The sequence below is a fragment of the Grammomys surdaster genome, unplaced genomic scaffold, assembly GCF_004785775.1.
Source record: "Grammomys surdaster isolate TR1022 unplaced genomic scaffold, NIH_TR_1.0 126185, whole genome shotgun sequence".
Lineage (NCBI taxonomy): Eukaryota > Metazoa > Chordata > Mammalia > Rodentia > Muridae > Grammomys > Grammomys surdaster.
In genome coordinates, this window is record NW_021620991.1 from 1495193 (window position 1) to 1516093 (window position 20901).

The window sequence follows — 20901 nt, forward strand, 5'->3', positions numbered from 1 at the left end:
ATAGCCTGAGACACCTATAGCCTAAGACCCCTATAGCCTGAGACCCTTATAGCCCGAGATCCCCACAGCCTGAGATCCCTATAGTCTGAGACCCTCATAGCTTGAGATTCTATGCTATGAGGGTCTTGTGCCTACAGTGGATGCTGACAGGGCCAACAAGAGGACACAAGGCCCCTGATGTGCCACACAAAGCTACAGCTATTTCCTTGGGTCCCCAGATCTGAACTCCTAATGGACCAAAGATGGAATGAGAAGGATATGGGTGCTTTTTACATATTATTTTAATTTCTATATGTATTTATTCACTGTGTATATATATGTATGAAGGCCTGTGGGTATATCCTGAGACTGAACTCATGTCATCGAGCTTGGCAGCTGAGCTTTAGCTGCTGAACCATCTCACCCAGCCCCTGGGGTGCAAAGGGTGAGGTTTGACCCCAATAGCTCACTCCTGGGTTCGCCCAACCTCCCTGACCTTCAAGGCCACGCGATCATACTAAGTGGTCAATTCTGCCTCCAGTGTCTGTTCGCTGACTTTGTGCTGTGCACTCTCTGAGTGACATGGCTAGGTCTGTCTGTTCTCAGCATGTGTGTTCATCTGACATGAGATGTCCAGAGACCCCGAGGGGAGAGGCTCTGCAGCTGTTACCTGTCCTGAGATGACTAGTAGGATTCTGCTCTCCGGTAGCACAGAGCCTTTCCTCACGGCCCCAGGGCTGAGAACAAGGGGTTCTGATGTGTTTGGCATCAATTCTACCAGGTTAAAGGCCACCTGGAACCTTCTTCAGGAGCAGGTAGTCCCTTGGAGAGGTGAGCATGACAGATCATACCTTCAAGAAGCCACTTTTCAAATCCAAAACCAAATCCAAATCCAAAGCCACAGGTGGTTGGATTACAGACAGGACTGTTGGGCCCTCGATTACAACCTTGTCTAAGGAATCTCCCGAAAGCCTTGTGTAGACCATCCATGTGAGGATGGTGTGATAGCCTGCTTGAGGGAAGAGAGGCTACAGACTCCATGCACAGGAAGAGATGGTGGCCTCTGAATTGTTGGCTTGTTGAAGGTTCTGATGTTGGTCAGTCCAGAGGTCTGAGGGTCAGGATGCACACTCCAGGCTCTGTTTCTGCCTGTGTCCCCAATATGGTCCTCATTTGCTCTACCTGTCCCCGCCCAGGCTCGTCTCTGTGACCTGCAGCCTCTGCACTCCACAGCTCCGGCAGGGAGCAGGGCTGCATGTGGAAGAGCTTGGGCTCTGACAGCTCCGGTGAGGAGGGCACCCAGCATAAGCCCCACTCTGCCCTCACTGTCGGTGGATCTGAGTCTGCGTTCCACTCCATTCTTGCTGGCCCGAATCAGTTTTGCCACTTACTCCTCCCTGCCTCCTCTCCTTTGGAAGCTCCCTCCACACTGCCAGGAGGGGGCTGCTCAGCTGCGTTGGTGGGTCAAGCTCCCTCAAATCGCCCTTCTCACCCCTTGGCCCCTTAGAGGAACTCACTCCATCAGGTCTGTCATATCTCTGATCCCCCCACCCCCTCCAAATTCACCTGTCCCCTTATTTCCAGCCACGATAACTTAGAGGCATAGTGTTGGAGTCTAGACTCCCTGGTCTTCCTGGTCCTTCTCTCCAGCGCCCAGCCTTTGACATCGGCACAGGCTGATCATCCATTCTGACTTCAGGTAATGAGGTTATCTCCGACTCCCCTCTTCCATACAATGGAAACCAATTTGCTTTTTGAGACGTCCCATGAATGAGGCAGTGTTCAGCAGGCTTGAGATCACTTTCAAAGAGGGCTGAGACCAGAGCTGCTAGGATGGAGCAGACACCAGATCAACGTACGTATGTACGTACGTACGTACGTCATACGTACATACGTCTCTCTGTCCACTGACGTAGTTTCTCACCCCACCTTTCCCTGACAAGAGGACCTGACTTGTTCTCTTCCACTCTGAGCCCGATATTAAAGGAACAGTGACTTTGCTGTGATTGGTCACCTGCTCTGTGCAGGATCGTCACCTGCCCGATGCTGTTGCTTCATGTTCATCCTATTACGTCATCCCACGGGGGTGGGCATGACAATCCGCAGTTATCCCTTTACAGATGAGGGCGCCGAAGCTCACTTGCCCGGGTATGCACAGCTGGAGAGTGGCAGAGGGCCGGGGCCCCAACTTATGTGCCTAGTAGGGTTGAATGTCAGGGTAGGAAACAATGGGGCTAGATGCCATGTGCCCCACATGATCCCACCATGGGGGTGGAGAAATGGAGGCAGAAGGATGCCCTGAGCAGCTCGTCAGAGGGTGGGGGTGTCCTTGGATGTCTGAACGTGAGCAGGGCCTTGGAAATGAGGGGGTGGGCTTCTCCAGGAAGGTGAGAGTGCGTACTAGAAGTACTGTCACCTCCAGGGAGGGGAGAGTAGAGTGCAGGGGTCAAGAGCTAGGCACTGTGTGCCCTGAGTGAGCAAATAATACACAGGACACACGTACTGTCTGTACATTGAGGGGTTCCTGCTGTCTTGGGTGGGGGCATGGAGGTCAGTATGCAGCAGTGTTCATTTCCTTTGGTCTTGTCTGAGTTCCCACATGGTGCCAGGTCACTTAGCACGGATGGGAAGTTAGGCCAACTATTGTCTCCTTCAAGAAGTGGAGGGAATGCTAGGTGGCCCGAGGGATGAGGGCCAGCCTTCCTCCAGCCCCATTCTCATTCCCTGGCGGATGGCCTGAGCCCAGTTGAGAGAAGGCAGCTGCTTAATGCTTCGCATAGCACACACCCTGCCCCACACGGGGTAGCTAAATTTGTCTTCCACTGCCAGTGCTTGGCTCCCCCCAGCTTGGGGAGAAGGCAACAGCTGCCATCTGGCCATCCAGGGCCACAGCTGGCTAGGGAACAGAATGTCCGGCTTAAGGATGGGATTCTATTGTGAGGTGAGTAAAGGCAGGGATCCAGCCAGTTTCCAGATGGGGCAGGACCAAGATGGTTGCCACACTGGGCCTGAAGAGGGAGATACTTCTGCCAGCACTGGGTGGGACCTCAGTCTCTGTGCAGCCTCCTCCTCTGGAGGTGGTTTGAGGGGAACAGGCTTCTGGCACCAAGGCCCCGATGTGGCCAGGTTCTTGATGCTCTGAGTCTTGAGTCTTTGCCACGGCCCAGAAATACTGCCATTCATGTCCCTGAGCCTGACACCTGCCCTCTGCCCACACAAGGATCTCATGGGTGTTACGGCCTTTCATGTCCCCTGGAGGGAAAGTCACATGGTGACTGAAATAGGTCCAGAGGGCCCCTCCTGTGGCCACCGCTATACTGGTACTTCTGATTGCAATTCCCCTGCCCACTAGAACAAACCGCTAGATGGTTTGGGAGTGGAGATAAACCACAGTATCGGTGATGTCATGTAGACATATCATAATAGAGATGTCCCAGGCCGGTTGAGTTTCTCTGGGGATTTCCCTGTTAACCCGAAGAAGACCTCTGCCGTAGTCGGGGGCCCAGTCTTATATTGCTGAAGGTCCTACCTCTCCTGTGTCTGGGCTATATGTGGACAGCCTTGCTTTAGTTTCCAGAAGGGTATCAGGCTCCTAGAAGGTGAGGGGTGCATCCCCATGGATGGGGTACCCCTTCCAGATCAGGCTCAGGATAATTACGAGTATCTGGTATACCATAGGTGGTGAGGCTGGGGCTGAGCAGGGATGATCGGGGATGGGGAGTAGGGGTAGCAAGGAAGGAGGCCTCTATCCTGTGGGATTGAGGTGTCCTATGTGGCCAAGTGACATCTGTGTCTTCACCTCCAGTCAGGTGAGTCGGGGGCTCAGACTCAGAGCTAGTCAAGACAAAGGCTTTCTTGAGGAGCCTCCCCTGGCTTTTAAGGGACAGTAATGGGAGAGAGAGGTTTGGAGAACCATACATAGAAGTCACATGTATCCAGGGCCGTGGTGACAGGGCACAATGAGGAACAAGGTCCCAGCTGAGTTGGGAGCATGTGGGGGCCAGGCAGGAGGTTCGAAGGTAGCTCTTGCTGGGAAGTTGAGACCAGCGAACATGAGTAGCATGAGGTAATGGAAGAGTCAGAGACTTTCTTTAGGGCCAGAGGATAGAGGACATCCCCGGGGAAACCTGCTTCAGCTCGAGCCCTAACCAAAATGCTGAATTACTTGGGCAAGTCCCTTGGGTCTCAAACATAGTTTACTCATCTCTGAACTAGTTGGGGGAGCCCAACTAGGTTGCTGCGTTCGCCCAGTGGTTCTGCCGGAAGTCTAGTTAGCATCTTTGAGCTCTCTCCGTGGAGGTCAAGGGGGCCTTCCACCACCCAGTCGTGAGGATGGAACGTTCCCAGCAGATGTAAATATCCATGGGGCATAAGCCCAGTCAGAGCTGCCTGAGCTCAGTGAAGGAGCCTGTCGTTGGCCTGTGAGGAGGCCTGTCGTTGGCTCAGTGAGCGTCTGCTACCCATGTGTGTGTTGTTTTCTGTTTACAGCCTTATTCTCCTCTGCATATCGTGGTACCACAGGCCTGGCTGATGTACCCCCGACTCACATGCTTGTTGGGACTCCTTGGGGCACAGCAGGTGCTGAGGTCTGAGTTTGGCACAGAGCATCTTTGGCAGCTGTGGTCCTGCTTCCTGAGGCAGGCACGGCCAGGTCTGGAAGAGATCCAGCTCAGCAAAGGGGGGAGCTCATCTGAGGCTTTGATGGAACTAGAGGCAAGGCTGAGGCAGGGCTAGAGGAAGTCCATGACCTGGCTGCTGTCAGAACTTCTAACATGGTGGGCTGGGGCAGGGCCAGGTCTCCTTGGTTGGTGCTTCTCCCTAAAGTCTTCCCCTGCCAATCCTGGACCTTCTGTGTCTCTCCTCACACCACTGGATGTGTGTGCTCTCTAGAAAAACTGAAGTCTTCATTAAATCTACGATCCCAGGGCCAGTGAGATGGCTCAGTGGGTAAAGGTGCTTACTACCAGTTCTGAAAACTCGAGTTCAATCCCTGGGACTTACAGAATAGGAGAAGAAAACCGTCTCCCGAGAGTTGCCCTCTGACCTCTGAGGTGTGCATCTGCACGCACACGCATGCACACGCACCCACATATGCACAACGTATTTTTTTTTACATCTATGCTCCCAACAGTGATTTTTGATTTTTGTATTTTCCAATTTTGTTACAATCTCTGACAAATAGTTTCTCAGAACTGGCCTCTTTGCCAGCATGACTTATGTTTCTAACGATGTCCCATGCTTACGTAATCTGTTCCTGTGGTGTCTAGGCCTTGTTCCTCTGGTGGACACATCTCTAACCTAAAGGAGTGTAGAACCTATGTTGACAGATCAGTTGGTAAAGTAATTACCATGCACGGGGCCTACTTACTGCAGACACAGAGACAGGAGAACTGCTGGAGCTTGCTGACCAGCCGATCCAGTTGAATCTGTGAGCTCCAGGTTCAGCAGGCAACCCTACCTCAAAAAACAAGATGGAGGGCCTGGGGAGACGATTCAATGGTTAAGAGCACTGGCTGCTCTTCCAGAGGACCCAGGTTCGATTCCCAGTGCTGGATTATGATTCATAACCATCTGTAACTCTAGTCTCAGGGGATCTAGCCTTTTCTGGCCTGTGCAGGAGGCCACAAGGAGCACACTTATGGTATAAAGACATACATATAGGTAAATAACATACACACACACACACACACACACACACACACACACACGAAGAAAAATAGGATGGGGAGAGCTAGAGAAAGACACCCTGCCCCAATATTGATCTCTGGCCTTCCCATGTATGTGTACAGGTTATTGAGGCATTTAGATTTTAATTTAGAGGACCTAACTTAGACTTTTTAAATTGATTTACTGGAGTGCAGGTTCTGAAGGCCCTCTCACCCTGAGGTCACACATACCTGAGGCCAGGGCCTCAGGAAGCCCCTTTGATTGGTTCATGTAGCCGCCAGCAGCAAATATTCTTAGTGGTGGCAGCAGAGGCCAGTACTGCGGTCTGGGTCGGGATGAGGAGAGGAAGAGGCAAACCTGGCTGAGCAGGAAGCACCACCTTAGCAGGCGGGGAGCATGGGGAAACGCAGATGCCAGAGCTGGCCAGGGCAGGAAGCAAGCTTTGCCGGATCCGAGGGTCAGTGGGAAGGCACTGTGAATGGGAACTGAGTGGTGTTAGCTCTGAAGCTATCGCTGGTGCCATCTATCCGGCAGTAACCAATGGTAACCAACGGTGTGTCCTGACCAGAGAGTTCTAGAGAGCTCAGCGCAGGAGTCTTTGATCTCCCTCACCAAACCCCAGCCCTGAGAGTACAGATATCCCAGAGTGTGCGCTCTCTCTCTCTCTCTCTCCCTCCCTCCCTCCCTTCCTCTCTCTCATCTATCATCTATCTATCATCTACCTATCATCTATCAATCTATCAGTCTATCTATCCATCCATTCATTTATCTTACCCCTGCCCCTGTCTATCATCTGTCTGTCTGTCTGTCTGTCTATCTTATCTGTCTGTCTGTCTATCTTATCTGTCTGTCTGTCTGTCTGTCTGTCTATCTTATCTATCTGTCTGTCTGTCTATCTATCTTATCTATCTGTCTGTCTGTCTATCTTATCTATCTGTCTGTCTGTCTGTCTGTCTATCCTATCTATCTATCTATCTATCTATCTATCCCGTTCCTGCCCAACTCTCGTTCTCCACCTTCATTTCTCTGCCTAATGTATTCCCATGTGTTTTCTCTGTGTCGTGGTGCTGCATCAGGGTAATAAGGTGAAGAACAGAGGCACGTCTGGGCTGAAGATGGGGCATATGCTTGACTCTGTTTACGTCTGGTCTTTTACACAGGCTGTGATCTGGTGGGCAAGATGGAGGGAGACACTGAGCAGGTCAAGCCTTCCTCCAAGCCAACTGGGCTCTAGGCAGAATGTCTGAGTGGTTTGTTGGTACAGGGGTCAGTGAACCGTCAGATTCCTCCGTGTGCCATGAAATATTCCTTAAATAGTTGTGGGCACCTCTTCTGTGGTAGAAAGGATCAGGGTGGTGGGGAGGTGGTGCTAAGGCTCAAGTCCTAAGACATCTTCCTCCCCTCACCCCACTCACCCTCGGGGCTGGGCTGGGACTCCAACTCCAAGAAAGTTCCCAGGTGCATTAGTGATTCTGAGAGGGAAGAGGCTGTATCTAATTGCAACCTCTCTACTCTCCTTTGATCAGGCTGGAGAAGAAGGGTAGGGGCCATGTTATGTCTCATGGCTCCAGTGTTTACCCAGGAATACCACCCTACCTCTCCCTGCTCCCTAAAAGGACACTAGCCCTCGGGAGTCTGGGCTGCAGCCAGCCCCAGGACTCTACCTGCCTTAGAGAAATGGTCTTGGACTTCACCAGCCCACTGCGGAGACTGGTGGGTGGACTGGTGTCTCCTCTGTCTCTCCCTCCCTCCCTCTCTCTTTCCCTCTCTGTCTCTCTGAAGAGAGAAACTATACGTTTATATAATATAGTCAGGTTGGTTTACAGCTGAGGGAATTTTGTAGAAAATGAGGGGAGGGTGACACGGCTGGGTGGTAGAGGCGGCCTCCCTGCGGCTGTGGTGCTGTCTGAGTTCAGAGCTATATGCTGGGAAGGACCATTCAAGGGCATGGCAAGAAGAGATGTCCCATTTGAAGGAACAGAAGTACAGAGCCAAATACTAGTAGGTAGCCCATGTGCATATCATTAAGACTGTTAGGACTGAAGCAACCAGGGAGGGGCGAGATAGGAGGGTGGACAGGGGCCTGTGTCCATGGCAAACAGGTCAGGGTTTGATCTTAAGCATGGGAGGTTTGGTTGGATGTTCCTTCCTAGTGTGGATGCTGGAGGACCCAGTAGGCAGGAGATATGGAAAGCAGAGGACTTGGCAAGGGGTCTTGGGGCAGAGCTGCGAAATCTGCAGAGCTCCTGGGAATCTGGTGTCTGCAGATAGCCCCTCCCCCACTTCTGGCTCCATTTCCAGGCACTAGGTACCTGCCATTTTTCAGTGTGGTCCCGCCATCTCTCTCTGCTTGAGCTGGCCATATGGGCACAAGGGGTGAAGAGGGACCCAAATCCTCCCTTGCTTCCTCAGTGGGCTGGCCATCTTCAGCTATGCCATTTCTGGAATCGAGGAGGCAAGCCAACAGGTGCGGTGAGGTGTGGCAGGAGGAGTTTCCAGCAGGGCACTCCTGGAATATCCCGTGCTGTGATACCCAGACCCTATCTAATCCAAGGCTCTGGCTGCCATCTTCCTAGGCTACATCTGTGATGGGACCTTAGAGGAACATATGCTTGCAGTCCTCAGTCTAACAGGGAATCTCACAGTGCTCATTCCTATCCCGAGAGCATCAGTGGTTGGCACGGGAACTTGGAAGCTGATCTCAGGCAGTGTGATCACAGCAGGACTGATATCTGTTCCAGGTGCTGCCACAGAGGTCTCTCTCTCTTTTTTTAATTCCAGTGAAATGGCTCAGTGGGTAAGGGTGCTTGCTGCCAAGCCTAATGACCTAAGTTCAGTCCCTGAAACCCTGTAGTGGATGGAAAGAACCCACTCCTCACAACTGTCCTCTGATCTCCACACTCATACCGTGGAATACACACACACCAATTAATCAATCAATGTAATTAAGTAAAAATGTAAGGAATGCTTAAAATTCTCCTAACATACAATCTTTTTTTAAAGCATTATTATTATTGTTTTTGGAGACAAGGTCTCACATAGTTCAGGCTGACCTTGAATTGATGCTCCTGCCTCAGCCTTGTCACAGCTGGGATTGCATGTGCACACCACTGCTGGCTTCCAAACAACGTTTTGAAGCTTGAAGCTCAGCGACTTCCATTTATCTTGTGGCACAGCACAGCTTATCTGGTCTCAGTGTATTTAATCCCCAGGAGAAACCCGGGCCCCATGACCCCTTGCTTGTGGCTGCACCAGGGCAGACGTGCACCTCCAGCCTGCCTTTGACTCCCTTTTTGGATTTCCTGTTCGTTGTTGCTCAGACACTAGGTGGTTCAGCCCGGTTTTCACAGTTCGTCTGTCTACATTGTGCTATTTTGAATCAGCAGTTTGTTCCTGGTCACGGTCAAATGCCACCTAACATATCTGGGTCATATCATGTCTGGGAGCTCCTCTTCTGATGTGTTCCCAGCCCCTCACCCTGTCTGGTTGAAGTAAATGATGTCACTGTGAAGGGACCTGGGGTCTGTTGACTGTGTGACATGAGCCGTGTCCTTTCCTTTTCTGAGCTTGACATAGTCTGTGCAAAAGGGAGAAAGAGACTAAGTAACCCCTGGGACAGGACCTTTTTTTTTCATTGGATATTTTATTTACATTTCAGATGTGATCCCCTTTCCCCATTTCCCACCACCACCACCATGTCCTCTTGAGTCTTAGGGTGTCCACCAGCCTGGCCCAGCTGGCCAGTCCACCTTCCATGCTGGTTGGCCAATGGCTTGTCAAAACCTTCATAATTGTGGTGCATGGGAGGTGGGAAAATAAATTCTTATTACTGGAGAAGAGCATAAATTATCTGTTAATTCCTGGGCTTATTATAGTTCTGTGACCTTAGACAAGGCACGTAAGGCCTCTGAGCCTGTCTTCTGAGTAGGGCAGGGCTCTGACATGTACAGGATACTTGTCCTGTGTCATCCTCCCTTGCTGACTGAGCCTCCACCCTCAGATTTCTCTTTGCCTGTGCTTGCCTATCACTGGCCCTCTCAGCTTGTGCCGCTTCTCTGAGGACCCTTGGCCTGGCGCGTGCCATCTCTAGATGTGTGCCACAAACCGCTGTGAGCAGCCGCCTGCTTGGGGTCAGACAAAAGCGACAGATCTGCCCTGCCAGCCCTGGGCAAGTCTGGACCTGCCTGCTTGGCAGTGCCGAGCTGGGCCAAGCTGGTTCCCAGGGCTCAGAAGGCTGCCCCAGGGAGCTGCTCCTCAGCTGGGATAAGGCAGCGGGCAGGTGGGCTGGGGTTTCCCTGCCCCAGCCTCCCACAAGGACACAACTTACTCTGCCTGAGCGCCCTTACCCTGCCCCCTCCTTCAGGGTGGCTGTGAGTAGGCGGAGCCCCCGTGTGGGAGGCTGTGCCTAGGAAATCGTGGGGAAAGAGGCTGTGGGTACTAGCTGGCGTCAGAGTGTCCCTGATCCTCTTTAACTTCTTGGGGAGACCATCCACAGGTGACAACTCCAGGGCAGTCCTAGGACCTTGGCCTTAGACCCTGCAGGGTGAGGACCCTGCGGTCTTGAGACCCACAGTAGCCCACACAGTTGTGCAGTACAGGCCTGGCTCCAGCAGGGGGCGCCCTACACACACACACACACACTCTTACTAAGAGACGACAAGGCACAGGCTTCCTCCCACCAACCTACAGGAACCAAGACCTGGCTTGACCTAACCCTGGCCCTCCCTGTAGGCTCAGGACATGATGATGGCAGCCATGGCTCATTCTTGCAAAAAACTGACCCAAGACCACAGAGACTAAATTCACTCCCCCAGCAGCGTCTACCCAACAACGTGAGGGCACATGCCCTTGTTACCTGTTTTCTGGCGGCAGAATCCAGGGATGTCATCTCTAAAACCAAGCTTGCCTCAGTCTCACTTCCTGGACCAGAGGATGAGCTGTTTGGCGGGTGGAGGATGGTAGAGAGGAAGAGAAGGGAAGCAAGGCAGGGAAGAGGGAGGCACACGGGGGGGGGGGGGGGGGGGGGGGGGGGGGGGGTGTACAGCGCGGGTGGGAGGACTTAGCACTGCCCTGGGGTCTCTTTGCACCATCATAGACAGCACAGTCCACTTGGTTCTCCTGGTACTGAGGAAGGCAGGGGGTGGGACTTCCGGATGCTCAAATTGTCCTCCCTCTTTCTCCAGAATGAGCGGCAGCGTTGGGGAAATGGCCCAGTCCTCCTCCTCCTCCACCACCACCGCCACCACCTTTGAGCACCTGTGGAGCACTCTGTGAGTATGGAGAACTCCGCCTCACTGGCTTGGTTGGCTTTGGCTGGCTTGGAATAGGTTGGGAGAGGGGTCTGCCGAGGTAGCAGCTGCCTTGGGCCGTGTCCTGGGTGCATGTGACTCACAGTCGTGGTCTGACCTCTGGCTAGTTCTCTAGAGGGCTGAGGGCACAGAGACCATGTATATGAAACATTTTCTTCCCAGTACTACCAGGCCGGGGGGGGGGGTGCTGAGTGGGCAAGCCAACAGCTGGCGGGGATTGTGGGGGCTGGATAGGAAAGCTCCAGAAGGCCAAGGACATATGATTTATCTCCTGGGACACACACACGGCTACCAGGAGCCATGGGGTTCTGAGCCAGGGGAACCCAGGGGATTCTAGAGCAGATGCTAACATCCAGTGTCCTCCCCCCTCCACACACAGGGAGCCAGACAGCACCTACTTTGACCTTTCCCAGCCCAGTCAAGGGAATAGCGAGGCATCGGGCAGCGAGGAGTCCAGCATGGATGTCTTCCAGCTGCAAGGCTTGACCTCCTCGGTCATGGTGAGTAGGTGTCTGCTAAAGACTGGATGTTGGTAATGAATGCGGGTTGGCTTTTCTTAGGTGGAATGAGGAAGCAGGGCTTTGGGTAGCCTCCCTTGGGTCAGAAGGAAATATATGATGAGCTCGCGTTGCTGTCAACTCCTAGGAAAAAATGGATCCAAGCATGATTAGACCCAGTGATAAGAGGAGCTTCAGGCGTGGCTGGACCCAGGTGCTTCTCCTCTTTCACCTGCTTCTCTCTGTTTTTTTTCCTGGGGTACCTTGGTTCTTAGGCAGCCTTGGCCCTCAGAGAGAAGCAAGTTGAGATCATCCAACATCTTGAGGCCCTGTGGAGAGGGCTCCTCTCTTTTTCCTTTGCCCAGAAAAACTGCTTCGTGTTGGTCTGAACATGCTTGTTGCTATGTGCCACTGAAGTATCCCTATCTTTCTGATTGGCCCGTGTCCTTATATCTACCTTTGGACCCAGTCAGGACGGAGGGCGCTGAGGCAGGCTCCTTACATTAGAAGAGGAAGATGGGACCAATGGGGAAGTGGTTCCGTTCCCCATCTTGTGGTCTCTTTTCTGGGACCAAGAGGGGTGTCAAGCAGCCAGTCTTTGGAATTTGGCTCCTATTGGGAGCGCCTCTTGGCAAGAAGGAAAGTCATGGTAACTGTGAGATTCTGCTCCTGCCTCACTCTCTGGCTCCCAATGCTGGGCTCTGGTGGTGCCAGGAGCTGGTGCGTGCAAGGAGCATGTGAAGACCTCTGTTCCTGAGGCAGCTCCTCGAGGCCTCCTGTCCTCAGCATCCTCCCCTACTGGACCACCAAGGTGCTAGGATCCCACAGGCAAGAGGGCTGGGAAAGTGTCAGGCGGGGACTTGTCGGAGGAACACTGCAAGCACATTAAGGAAGAGCAAAGCCCAGACCGAGTTGGCACATGTCAGCTGCAGAGGCACCAGGTAGCTCAGTGTGTCTCCTGTGCAGCCTTCCTCCCACTAGCACCTGATGGGTTGTGTGCTAGAGGGCCAGGGACTCTCGAGGCCAGCAAAGTGTGAGGCTAGCCTCTCCTTGGCGGGAGAAGCTTGACCACCTTGGGCATCTGTGAACACGAGGCCCATGGGGCTCCAATTGCAAGTGTGAGTGTATGACAAGGCTGAAGAAGTAGGAGGCACTTGCTCCCTCCCCTCTTTCTGTAGAGGTGGACGTTGGACAGAGCCCATTGATCCCCCATGGAACTGGGCAAGACTCCCTCCTATAGTGCCAGCCCCAGGGGGTAGGGAGTTATCAGGCGTCATCCTGGTGATGTCCACTTCTCTGAGCTCGACCCGTCCAGCCTTGATCTCTGCCAGTTTGGGAGCCTGTCTCAGAATAGCATCTCACTTTCATTCAACATCTGTGAGTGTCCATTTTACAGGCAAGGAAACTGAGGCAGATGCTGTGGAAGGAGAGCCTAAGGCTTAGGCAAGAGAATGGCCCTGCAGCATGGTGAGGGTCGTCCCCCATCCTGCCTGCTACTCCTTAGAGGCATGATTCTGACACCCACCATCTAGGATATGTGTGTCCTCCAGTCTAGAGGGACAAGAGATGGCTACCAGGCTCTAGAGAGGGAGGGCTTTTCACATAGTCTTTAAAGATGCCTGCCTCAGGAGTTCTGGAAGCTGCCTCCCTCTAGGCTAAGCTACCCAGCCTATGACTGAGAGGGCAGAGTGCTCAGAGACCCCACTGTGACTAAAGGAAGAAGCAGGGCACAGTCCCAGGCCCCTGAGGCTAGGGATGTGGTACCCACCCCGGCCCCAAAGATACCCAAGGTAAACATGTTGGCGGGTGCTCCAGAGTGCTCACCTGCTGGGGCATGCTGCTCCCAGGAGGGGTAACAAGGGCGGGGCTCAACACCTCCGCAAACAAGGGGCTGCTTTCTCAGGTAGCAACATGCCTTGCAGTAAAGCCATGGATGAAATTCCTGGGTGCACAGCTCAGTCCTAGAAGTGGGAATTCCCTGGACCCAGGACTTCCTGGCCTCCCTTCTGCAGGGCTCACCTGACCCTCATGCCCAGTTCTTACAAGAGACAGCTACTGGTCCAACAGCTTCCTGTGTGTTCAGATCTCCCAGCAGCCCTGAGAGCAAAAATCAAGACTCAGAGATGTGACGACTCGGGCCATGTAGCTGCAATGCTCCAGAGCTCATGGGGATTGCAGGGAACTATGGGTGGGGTGGGGGACTGCAGGGGCTGCAGGGGCTGCAGGAAACTGGAGGTGGGCAGGTGGGGGAATGCAGGGAGCACTAGATATTGCATACCGTGAAATGAGGTAGTTGAAGTTTGATCTCATAAATTACACGGCTGATTACCGCTTATCAGGATCACCGAGGAAAGGGGCATCCTAGCACTTCAGGGAGCATGCTCCCAGAGCAAGGCAAGGTGGCCAGTGATGAAACACCTAGCTACCATCTTTAGGTCCAGAGATGGAGGCTGCTATGGAAGTGGCAGTTTGGGGTGCAGATGTGTGAGAGTAGTTTGGGGACCTACAGTGTCCATTGTCATTTTAGGGTACAGCTCTTAGGAAGCAGTGGTCTGGCCACAGACTACAGAGTACATACTGGTCCAGGGAAGCTGCAGACAGGGTAGCCTGCCAAGGCCCAAGTTCAGCACCTCTGCTATGTCCAGTGTCTGAAGCCCAGGAGCTGAGCCTGGTGCCTCACCCTCGGGGGTTCCGAAGTCTGATGGACTTCACAGTGAGGAGTTGTGGAACACTCTCAGAGGGAGGAGTTGGTGAGAGCTCTCACAGGGAGGTGTGTGTGCATGCCATGGATTCACATGTGGATTCCATGTGTTGTCTGCAGCAGCTTCTAAAGTGCTGGGTGGTTTGAAGAGAGTGCCCGAGCATGTGTGATTTAGAGTTCCAGGGGGTATGGGAGGTACAGAGAGGAAAGGGTTCTAAGACAGCTGGGGTACCTGGAACCGCTCAACACTGTGACTAGGTAGAAGCTCCCAGTGCTATCCCCATCCCTGAGAACTCTAGCCCAGTCCCTGACTGGGTCCAGGACAAGAAATACTACTCAGGCATGTTCTCAGCTCAGTGAGCAGTTCTGGCATCTGAGGTTCTCAGGACTCCCAGCAACCCCACTTCCTGTGTCCTCAGGTACCCTCCTTCGCCCCCACAGAAACTTACTCAGTGCTGACTGGTGTCCAGTTGTTCCTGTGTGCTGGACAACCCCACCTAAATACCAGGATAGTCCAGCAAAGGTGGCATGGCTTAAGCCAACACGGTCCCTTGAGCAAGTGGGGCATCTGTTCTCTTCAATGGTTCCTTCTGTGTCTAAGGGACCTGGAGGGGGAGATTGCTTCCTGCCGGCTGTAGTGATCCCTCAGTACTACATGATACCCTTCTCCCCCATCTTAATGTCTGGCAGAAATGGGTGCAATCAGTGAGGTCAAGTTCACACATGCTCCTGAGTCTCCATGTCCTCGCTTGTGAAGCTCAGATAAAGGAAGGGGCTAGAATGGAGAGGACCCTGGGAGAGGGACAGCCTCCTGAGTACCAGCTCCTCTGCCTGGCCTTGTGCAGAGGGGCGGGCCAGGCCTCGACATCCGACCACTCCTGCGTCTCATTGGAGAAGAGTGTGTTGTACGATTAAAGCAAATGGGGTGGGCATGGGGTGGGCAGGGGGGGGGCAGGGGGTGGGCATGGGGTGGGCAGGAGCAGCTGAGCCCCTAGTGGGTCTGGGGAGATCCTTAGGCATGGTGAGGGAAGCCCTTGTGGCCTTAGCTTCCTGTGACTGTGGAGGTGACAAAGCAGAGTCTAGAAGGTTGTGATAGGAAAGGAGGAAACTGAAGGTCTCTAAGCTAGATGTCCTGGGTTTGTAGCCCATCCTGGCCTTCTAAGCTGGGAAGATCTCAGAATCCTTTAGTCCTCTGGATATCAGTGGCCACATCTGTTAGATGGGGAGCCGTGCAGGCTAGAAGCCCGTAGGTGCTGTTTCCCCCACAGGGAGTGATGGTTAGCGCAAGGGGGGAGCGCCTATGTCTCCCACACTATTGGAGACCCTGGACAGTCTGCCATGCAGGAACACTGGACTCTAGAGCTGGTTTTGCCCCTTGGCCATTTTGGCTTCTGCATACGGAGCTCCTTGCTCCTAGAAATGTCCCTCCGTTCTAGCTGCCCTGGAAGATTTCAGGTGCTTTACAGAAACTCCGCTTTAAAATGGCCTGGAGACTAGGTGCGGTGGCACACGCCTAATCACTGCCCCTGGGTGGCAGACGAAGGGGGATCTAAAGTTTGGAGCCAGCCTGATCTACACAGAGAAAGCCTGTCTCAAAAGTGAAATGATCCCCCTGCCCAGCAAGAAGAGAAGTCAGAGACGCCTCTCCCAGGCGCTGTGTAGGGTGAGCTGAGGGGCCCATGCCAAAAGCTAGGGATGGCCACAGGGTGCTCAGCAAGGTTGAGAATCTCTGGATGCTGACACATGTCAGGGGACAGGTCCCAGATCAATGAGGCCCTACCATACTGTCTTGGGAGATTGCATGGAGGGCAAAGTCTGCATTGTGAGCACCAACTGTGTGCTCAATCCCAGTTCTCACCCTCGGTCCTTTCTCTCTGCTTCCCTGGTTTTCCATGGACCACATGAAGGAGGACATCAAAGGTCAGAGGCCTGTCCAGCTCTTTGCAGAAAAAAAAGACAGAGCTACTGTTCAACAGAGGAAAGGGGAGAGAGAGGCAGGTACCCTGGGCGTGGCTGGCAGGGTCACTGCTCTTTCTCTCCCCCTCCCCCGCCTCTCCACATCCTCCTCCAGGCCTGCACCTCCCCTGTAAGTGCCCCCTTCCCGCTGTTTCTGGCGCCTTTCTCTGGCAACAGCTGTTAGGAGCAGATGGGCCTCAGGGGGTTGGGGTGGTGCAGCAGCTGGCTGGGCAGAAGGTATTGTGCTGATCTCCCTGTGGCCTGCAGGGGACTGAGCCAAGGAGTAGATGCCCTGAGACCCCAAGGGGCACCCAAGGAAGCCCTTGCTGGCTTTGAGGAAAGGGGCATCTCTCTCCTGTCCAAGAGAAGGACACATGTGAGCCCCGTGTATGCATCCTTGGGGCATGTAGGTCAGGAAGGATAGACCTTGGCAGGGAGAATTTACAGCAAGGGAAAGGCAGGGCAAATGTGGACAGAGTCTGGGTTCTGTGTGATCCACTTAGGGACCCCCAGCTCACCCACCACTTCCAGTGGTTTCTGACCATCCTTACCTTGGCTGGCTTTGGCAGTAAGAGGGTTGTAGGAATACAGTACTAAGCTCAGTCAACCCCCAGCTCCAGAGCCCCTTTGAGAGCCCATTCCTCTCCCCAATTCCAGGGTTCTGGGGAAGAGGCACAAAGCCACCAGCAGGGACAGTCCATGGTGTGTTTGCTCCAGAATCAACACACTGTACTGGAGCACCTGTCTCTTGAAAATGCGTTGTGGAGAGGACAGCAGGGGGGACTGTAGAGCTCTGCTCCCACCTCAGATGTGAGCAAGCTACAGGTGCAGTCAGCAAGGCGGATCCTCCAGTGTGACACCCAGAGAAGCAGGTGCTGAGGACCCTGGCACTACCTGGGGGCACCAGCACTGGTGACAGACAGGCAGACTATCTAAGAGAAAGCAGGGGCTGCGGCAGAGGGGAGAGCTCAGTGCTGGACACCCCTTTCCCTAGCCAGACTGTCTCTCAGGGCTGACAGGCTCTCAGGTCAGGCACCCTCTCTGGTAGTGAGGCCTGAGTTCTTGCTGAGTTCAGTCCCGTTCTCCTTTCCAGCCTCAATCCTTCCCTTTGTTTTCCCCTTGGGGTATTTGTAAAACCAACATGGCAGTTTATTGGTGAGGACTCAGAGCTGCTGAAGGGCATAGTTGCTCAAACCCCAATCTGGAAACTGAAGACCATCTCTTCAGGGCTCTCTGGAGCAGCCTGGCCACACCTATCAGAGCAGAAGTCTGCAAATTTGTCCCTCAGTCCCATAGAGGAAGGCTGTAGCTGACCCCTGGTCTATCTATTGTAGATAGACCCCTGAGTGGTGTTTCCCTAAAGATTGCTCCCCCCAAAATTAGACTAGAAACTGGCTTTATAGCTAACTATAAAGTGAGCAGCACACACCTGAGCAGCCGTGACCACGCCTCTCGGACCAGCGTAGGGCTCAGTATGAGGTAGTCCATCTTTGCTGCTTCTGTGGGTTCCAGAGCTTTAAGCAGGGGCTATAGCCACTGCCACAGGCCTTAGACCAAGCCCAGCTACTGCCAACTCTCTGGAAAGTTAGAAGGAAGCTGTTTTGGAACTTGGCAGGAAAGGGTTAAACAGAGGACTCTGTCTTCACACCATCTCTGCATCTTCTTGAACATCTTTAGATACTACATGTGGTGGGGGGAGGGGAGAGGTTCAAGCTGTTCTTCTAGGAGGCCTGGGAATTCAGTGCCAATGCCCCTTTTCATGGGACATACATCTGTCCTGGACCACTATGGTGACTACGTGGGTGACCCAGACCTGAAACCCAAATGCCCCTAGACAAGGTACAATGGTATCTACCGTACAGCCCCCACTAGGCAGATGCTGATACAGAGCCTCTGTCTATACAAAGTCCACCATGGCTGTGGTGCCTTTTTCTCAGGTCATCGTTCGGGGATTCTCTGTGGTGGAGTGTCCCTGTCTCTCTCTGCTTCCTGGTCTTAGCTAGAGCCAGGACAGAATGCTGTCTGTAAGACCGTGTTATGGGTTCTTTGGCTCCAACCAGTGCTTTGGACCTTGACGGTACTTAGCCATGTTCTCAGCTCTCCACAGGTCCCCTGGCACAAGCATGCTGGTTTGTCTTTCCTCTACTCCACCTTGGGGTGGCACCTATGGGTCCACGATTCCCTGGGAGGAGGCAGGTTCTCTCGCCTGGGTCGCCAAGGCTGACGGCACCATCTCTTCCTTCAGGGCGACCAAACCCTGACTGCAAAAGTCTCCAGGACCAGGGTCGACTGCTCATGCTTTAGAGCGGAGGCTGTCTGTGACTACCACAGCCCCCAGAACCTTCACTGGATGGCAGCTTAGAAGGGTCCGGGTGGGAGTGTATGATCTCCAAGCCAACCACTGACCCTGCATCCCCACCTGCTCCCCCTGCTCAGCCTCCTTGGTGCAGTCCAACACGTCTCTGGGCAAGCTGAGGCCTGCCCTGCGTTGATGAATAGTCATGAGGAATAAAGGGGTGGGCCTCGGTTTGTTGTTGGATGCAGCCAGTTGACAGAAATAAGGGAGATGGGCAGGGAGGGAATGCCAACTCTCAGCCAGCACGCTTCTGAGCATCCTTGGCTCCTACCTTCCTAGCCACGGAGCCTCAACCCCACAGTCCACCCCACCGGGAAGCCACCAGTCTACCCCTACCCCACCTAGCCACCCAGACCCATGCCTCGTCCCGCCGCACACCAGCTCCTCAGCGTGTGCAGACCCCCACGAGCCTACCATGCTTTACGTCGGTGACCCCATGAGACACCTTGCCACGGTAGGTGTAACGTGCCTGGTATAGAGTCTACTTAGAGGCCTGATGCCATCCATCTAGGGGGCTTGGCAGGATCTGCCATGGTTGGGGTTCAAAGAGACGTTCTCTTGACTGCCTGGTGGGTGACCAGAGGCACTGGGTAGGCTGGAGAGTGGACAGATTCTGGTGCTGTCCATCCTTGGGGTAGCTCTTGAGGACCAGCACCTACGGGCTGGGCAGGAAGTGGGATGATGGGAGGCTTGGCTGGCATCTGGACAGGGTGGGAAAGCTCCTACCCCCTGCCCCTGGGTTGGGTACTTCTGAAATAACAGTTGAGGCTGGTAGCTCTGGCCATGCTCAGGGTCCCTGAGCTATTCTGCCCTAGGAGAAAGAGATCACAAAGAGATCACCTTTGCTTCTGGGCTTTGGTGTGAAGCTGCCCCACCCTGCCAAGAGCATCCTCACCTGGGAATTTGTTCACTTGACAGCACAGATGGGGTGTTTCTCGGTAGCCACAGGCTTTCCTCAATGTAGGTGTGAACTCCAAGGCAGAGACAGGTAGCGGGCTGTACCCAAGGCTCTCTGTTGCTCCTCTCAAGCAGGTACAGGCAACCTGGCAGAGAGCAGAAGGACAGAAGATGGAAGGGGCCACAGCCTCTGCTTGGCCTGAGCCCAAGGGACTTGGGCTCATTTCCAGACTTGCCAGGTCCCTGGGGTCAGGCAGACATCAGGCTGCTAACTGAGCAGCCTTTATTGACCAGTTAAAATGGGGAAAAAGGATCACATGAGATCACCTGAGTTGATCGACTTCGTGATCCACCGCTCGGTCAGCCCCTCTTGAGGAAGCAGAATTACCATCAGAATACAAACAGCATCTGAGCAACCCACAACACCTGGGTACAGCTGCTGCACACAAGGCTATTTCCCTTTTAGGGGAGCAGGGAGAGTGACAGTCATCAGCACTTGTACTTCGTAGGAACCATTCGATGGCAGAGGCGTGTGTGTGTGTGTGTGTGTGTGTGTGTGCATATGGGATATGTGTGTGCATGTGGTGTGTGTGTATGTGGTATGTGTGTGTGCATGTGGGATATGTGTGTGCTTGTGCATGTGGGGGTGTGTGTGCATGTGGTATGTGTGTATGTGTGTGTGCATGTGGTGTGTGTGTGGACATGGTGTATGTGCACACATGTGGTGTGTGTGTGTGCATGTGTGTGTGCTTATGCTTGTGATGTGTGTGTGTGTGTGCACATGCTGTGTGTGTGTGCATGTGGTATGTGTGCTTGTGCATGTGGTGTGTGTGCGCGCATGTGGTATGTGTGTGGCGTGTGTGTGTGCCCATGCTCGCACATGTGTGTAGGGGGCATACTGGCATAGCTCCAAGCCATGCAATTCCACCTCTACCCTCACCTTCACATCCGAAATCCAAGGAGATGATGTCCTCCCCTCCCCCATCTTCACCCAGGTGATCTTTGATTCATCTGTGCACCAACACGTCATTATCGGATATCAGCCTGGGCTCCCCTGGGCACAACCTTCAACTCCCTTACCCAGCCGTCGGCTATATAGTTTACTGACCTCAGGGGCATCTGGCCGCAATGTCTGGAACCTAGAGGACCCTCTAACTGGTTCGTCTAGAAGCCTGAGGGCAGAGGACGCTGGTACCCTTTTCCTCTTACGATCAGGTACCACCCATGGGAAAGCCTGAATGTGGGTTGAGTCATGGTTCTGCACGGGTGTCCTTCCTAAGGCCAGTAGGAGTCAGAGAGTCACTGTCCAGGGACACACGGAGACCTGCCCCCAAGACAGCCGTTGACTCCGGTACTGGTGCTGCCCCCCTAGGTCTCAGAACCAGCGGTGGCTACCGTGTCATGGTATTACTTATTTTGTGTGTTATGGTGTGGTGTGGTATTGCTGTGGAGTGGTGGTGGTGATGGTGGTGATTGTGTGTGTGTGTATGTGTGTGTATATGGTGTGTGTGCATGTGGTGTGTGTGATGTGTGTATGTG

At 53.6% G+C, this 20901-nt stretch overlaps 1 protein-coding gene across 1 annotated transcript in view; it reads left to right on the forward strand.

The window, feature by feature from the left end:
- The window catches only part of Tp73 (tumor protein p73), a 59731-nt gene that overhangs the window by 1778 nt on the left and 37052 nt on the right, over positions 1–20901 (forward strand). Inside the window, exons 2-3 of the mRNA XM_028757835.1 lie at positions 10830–10916; positions 11335–11455. Coding sequence (XP_028613668.1) covers positions 10830–10916; positions 11335–11455 — 208 coding nt within the window. The remainder of the gene's footprint in view (positions 1–10829; positions 10917–11334; positions 11456–20901) is intronic.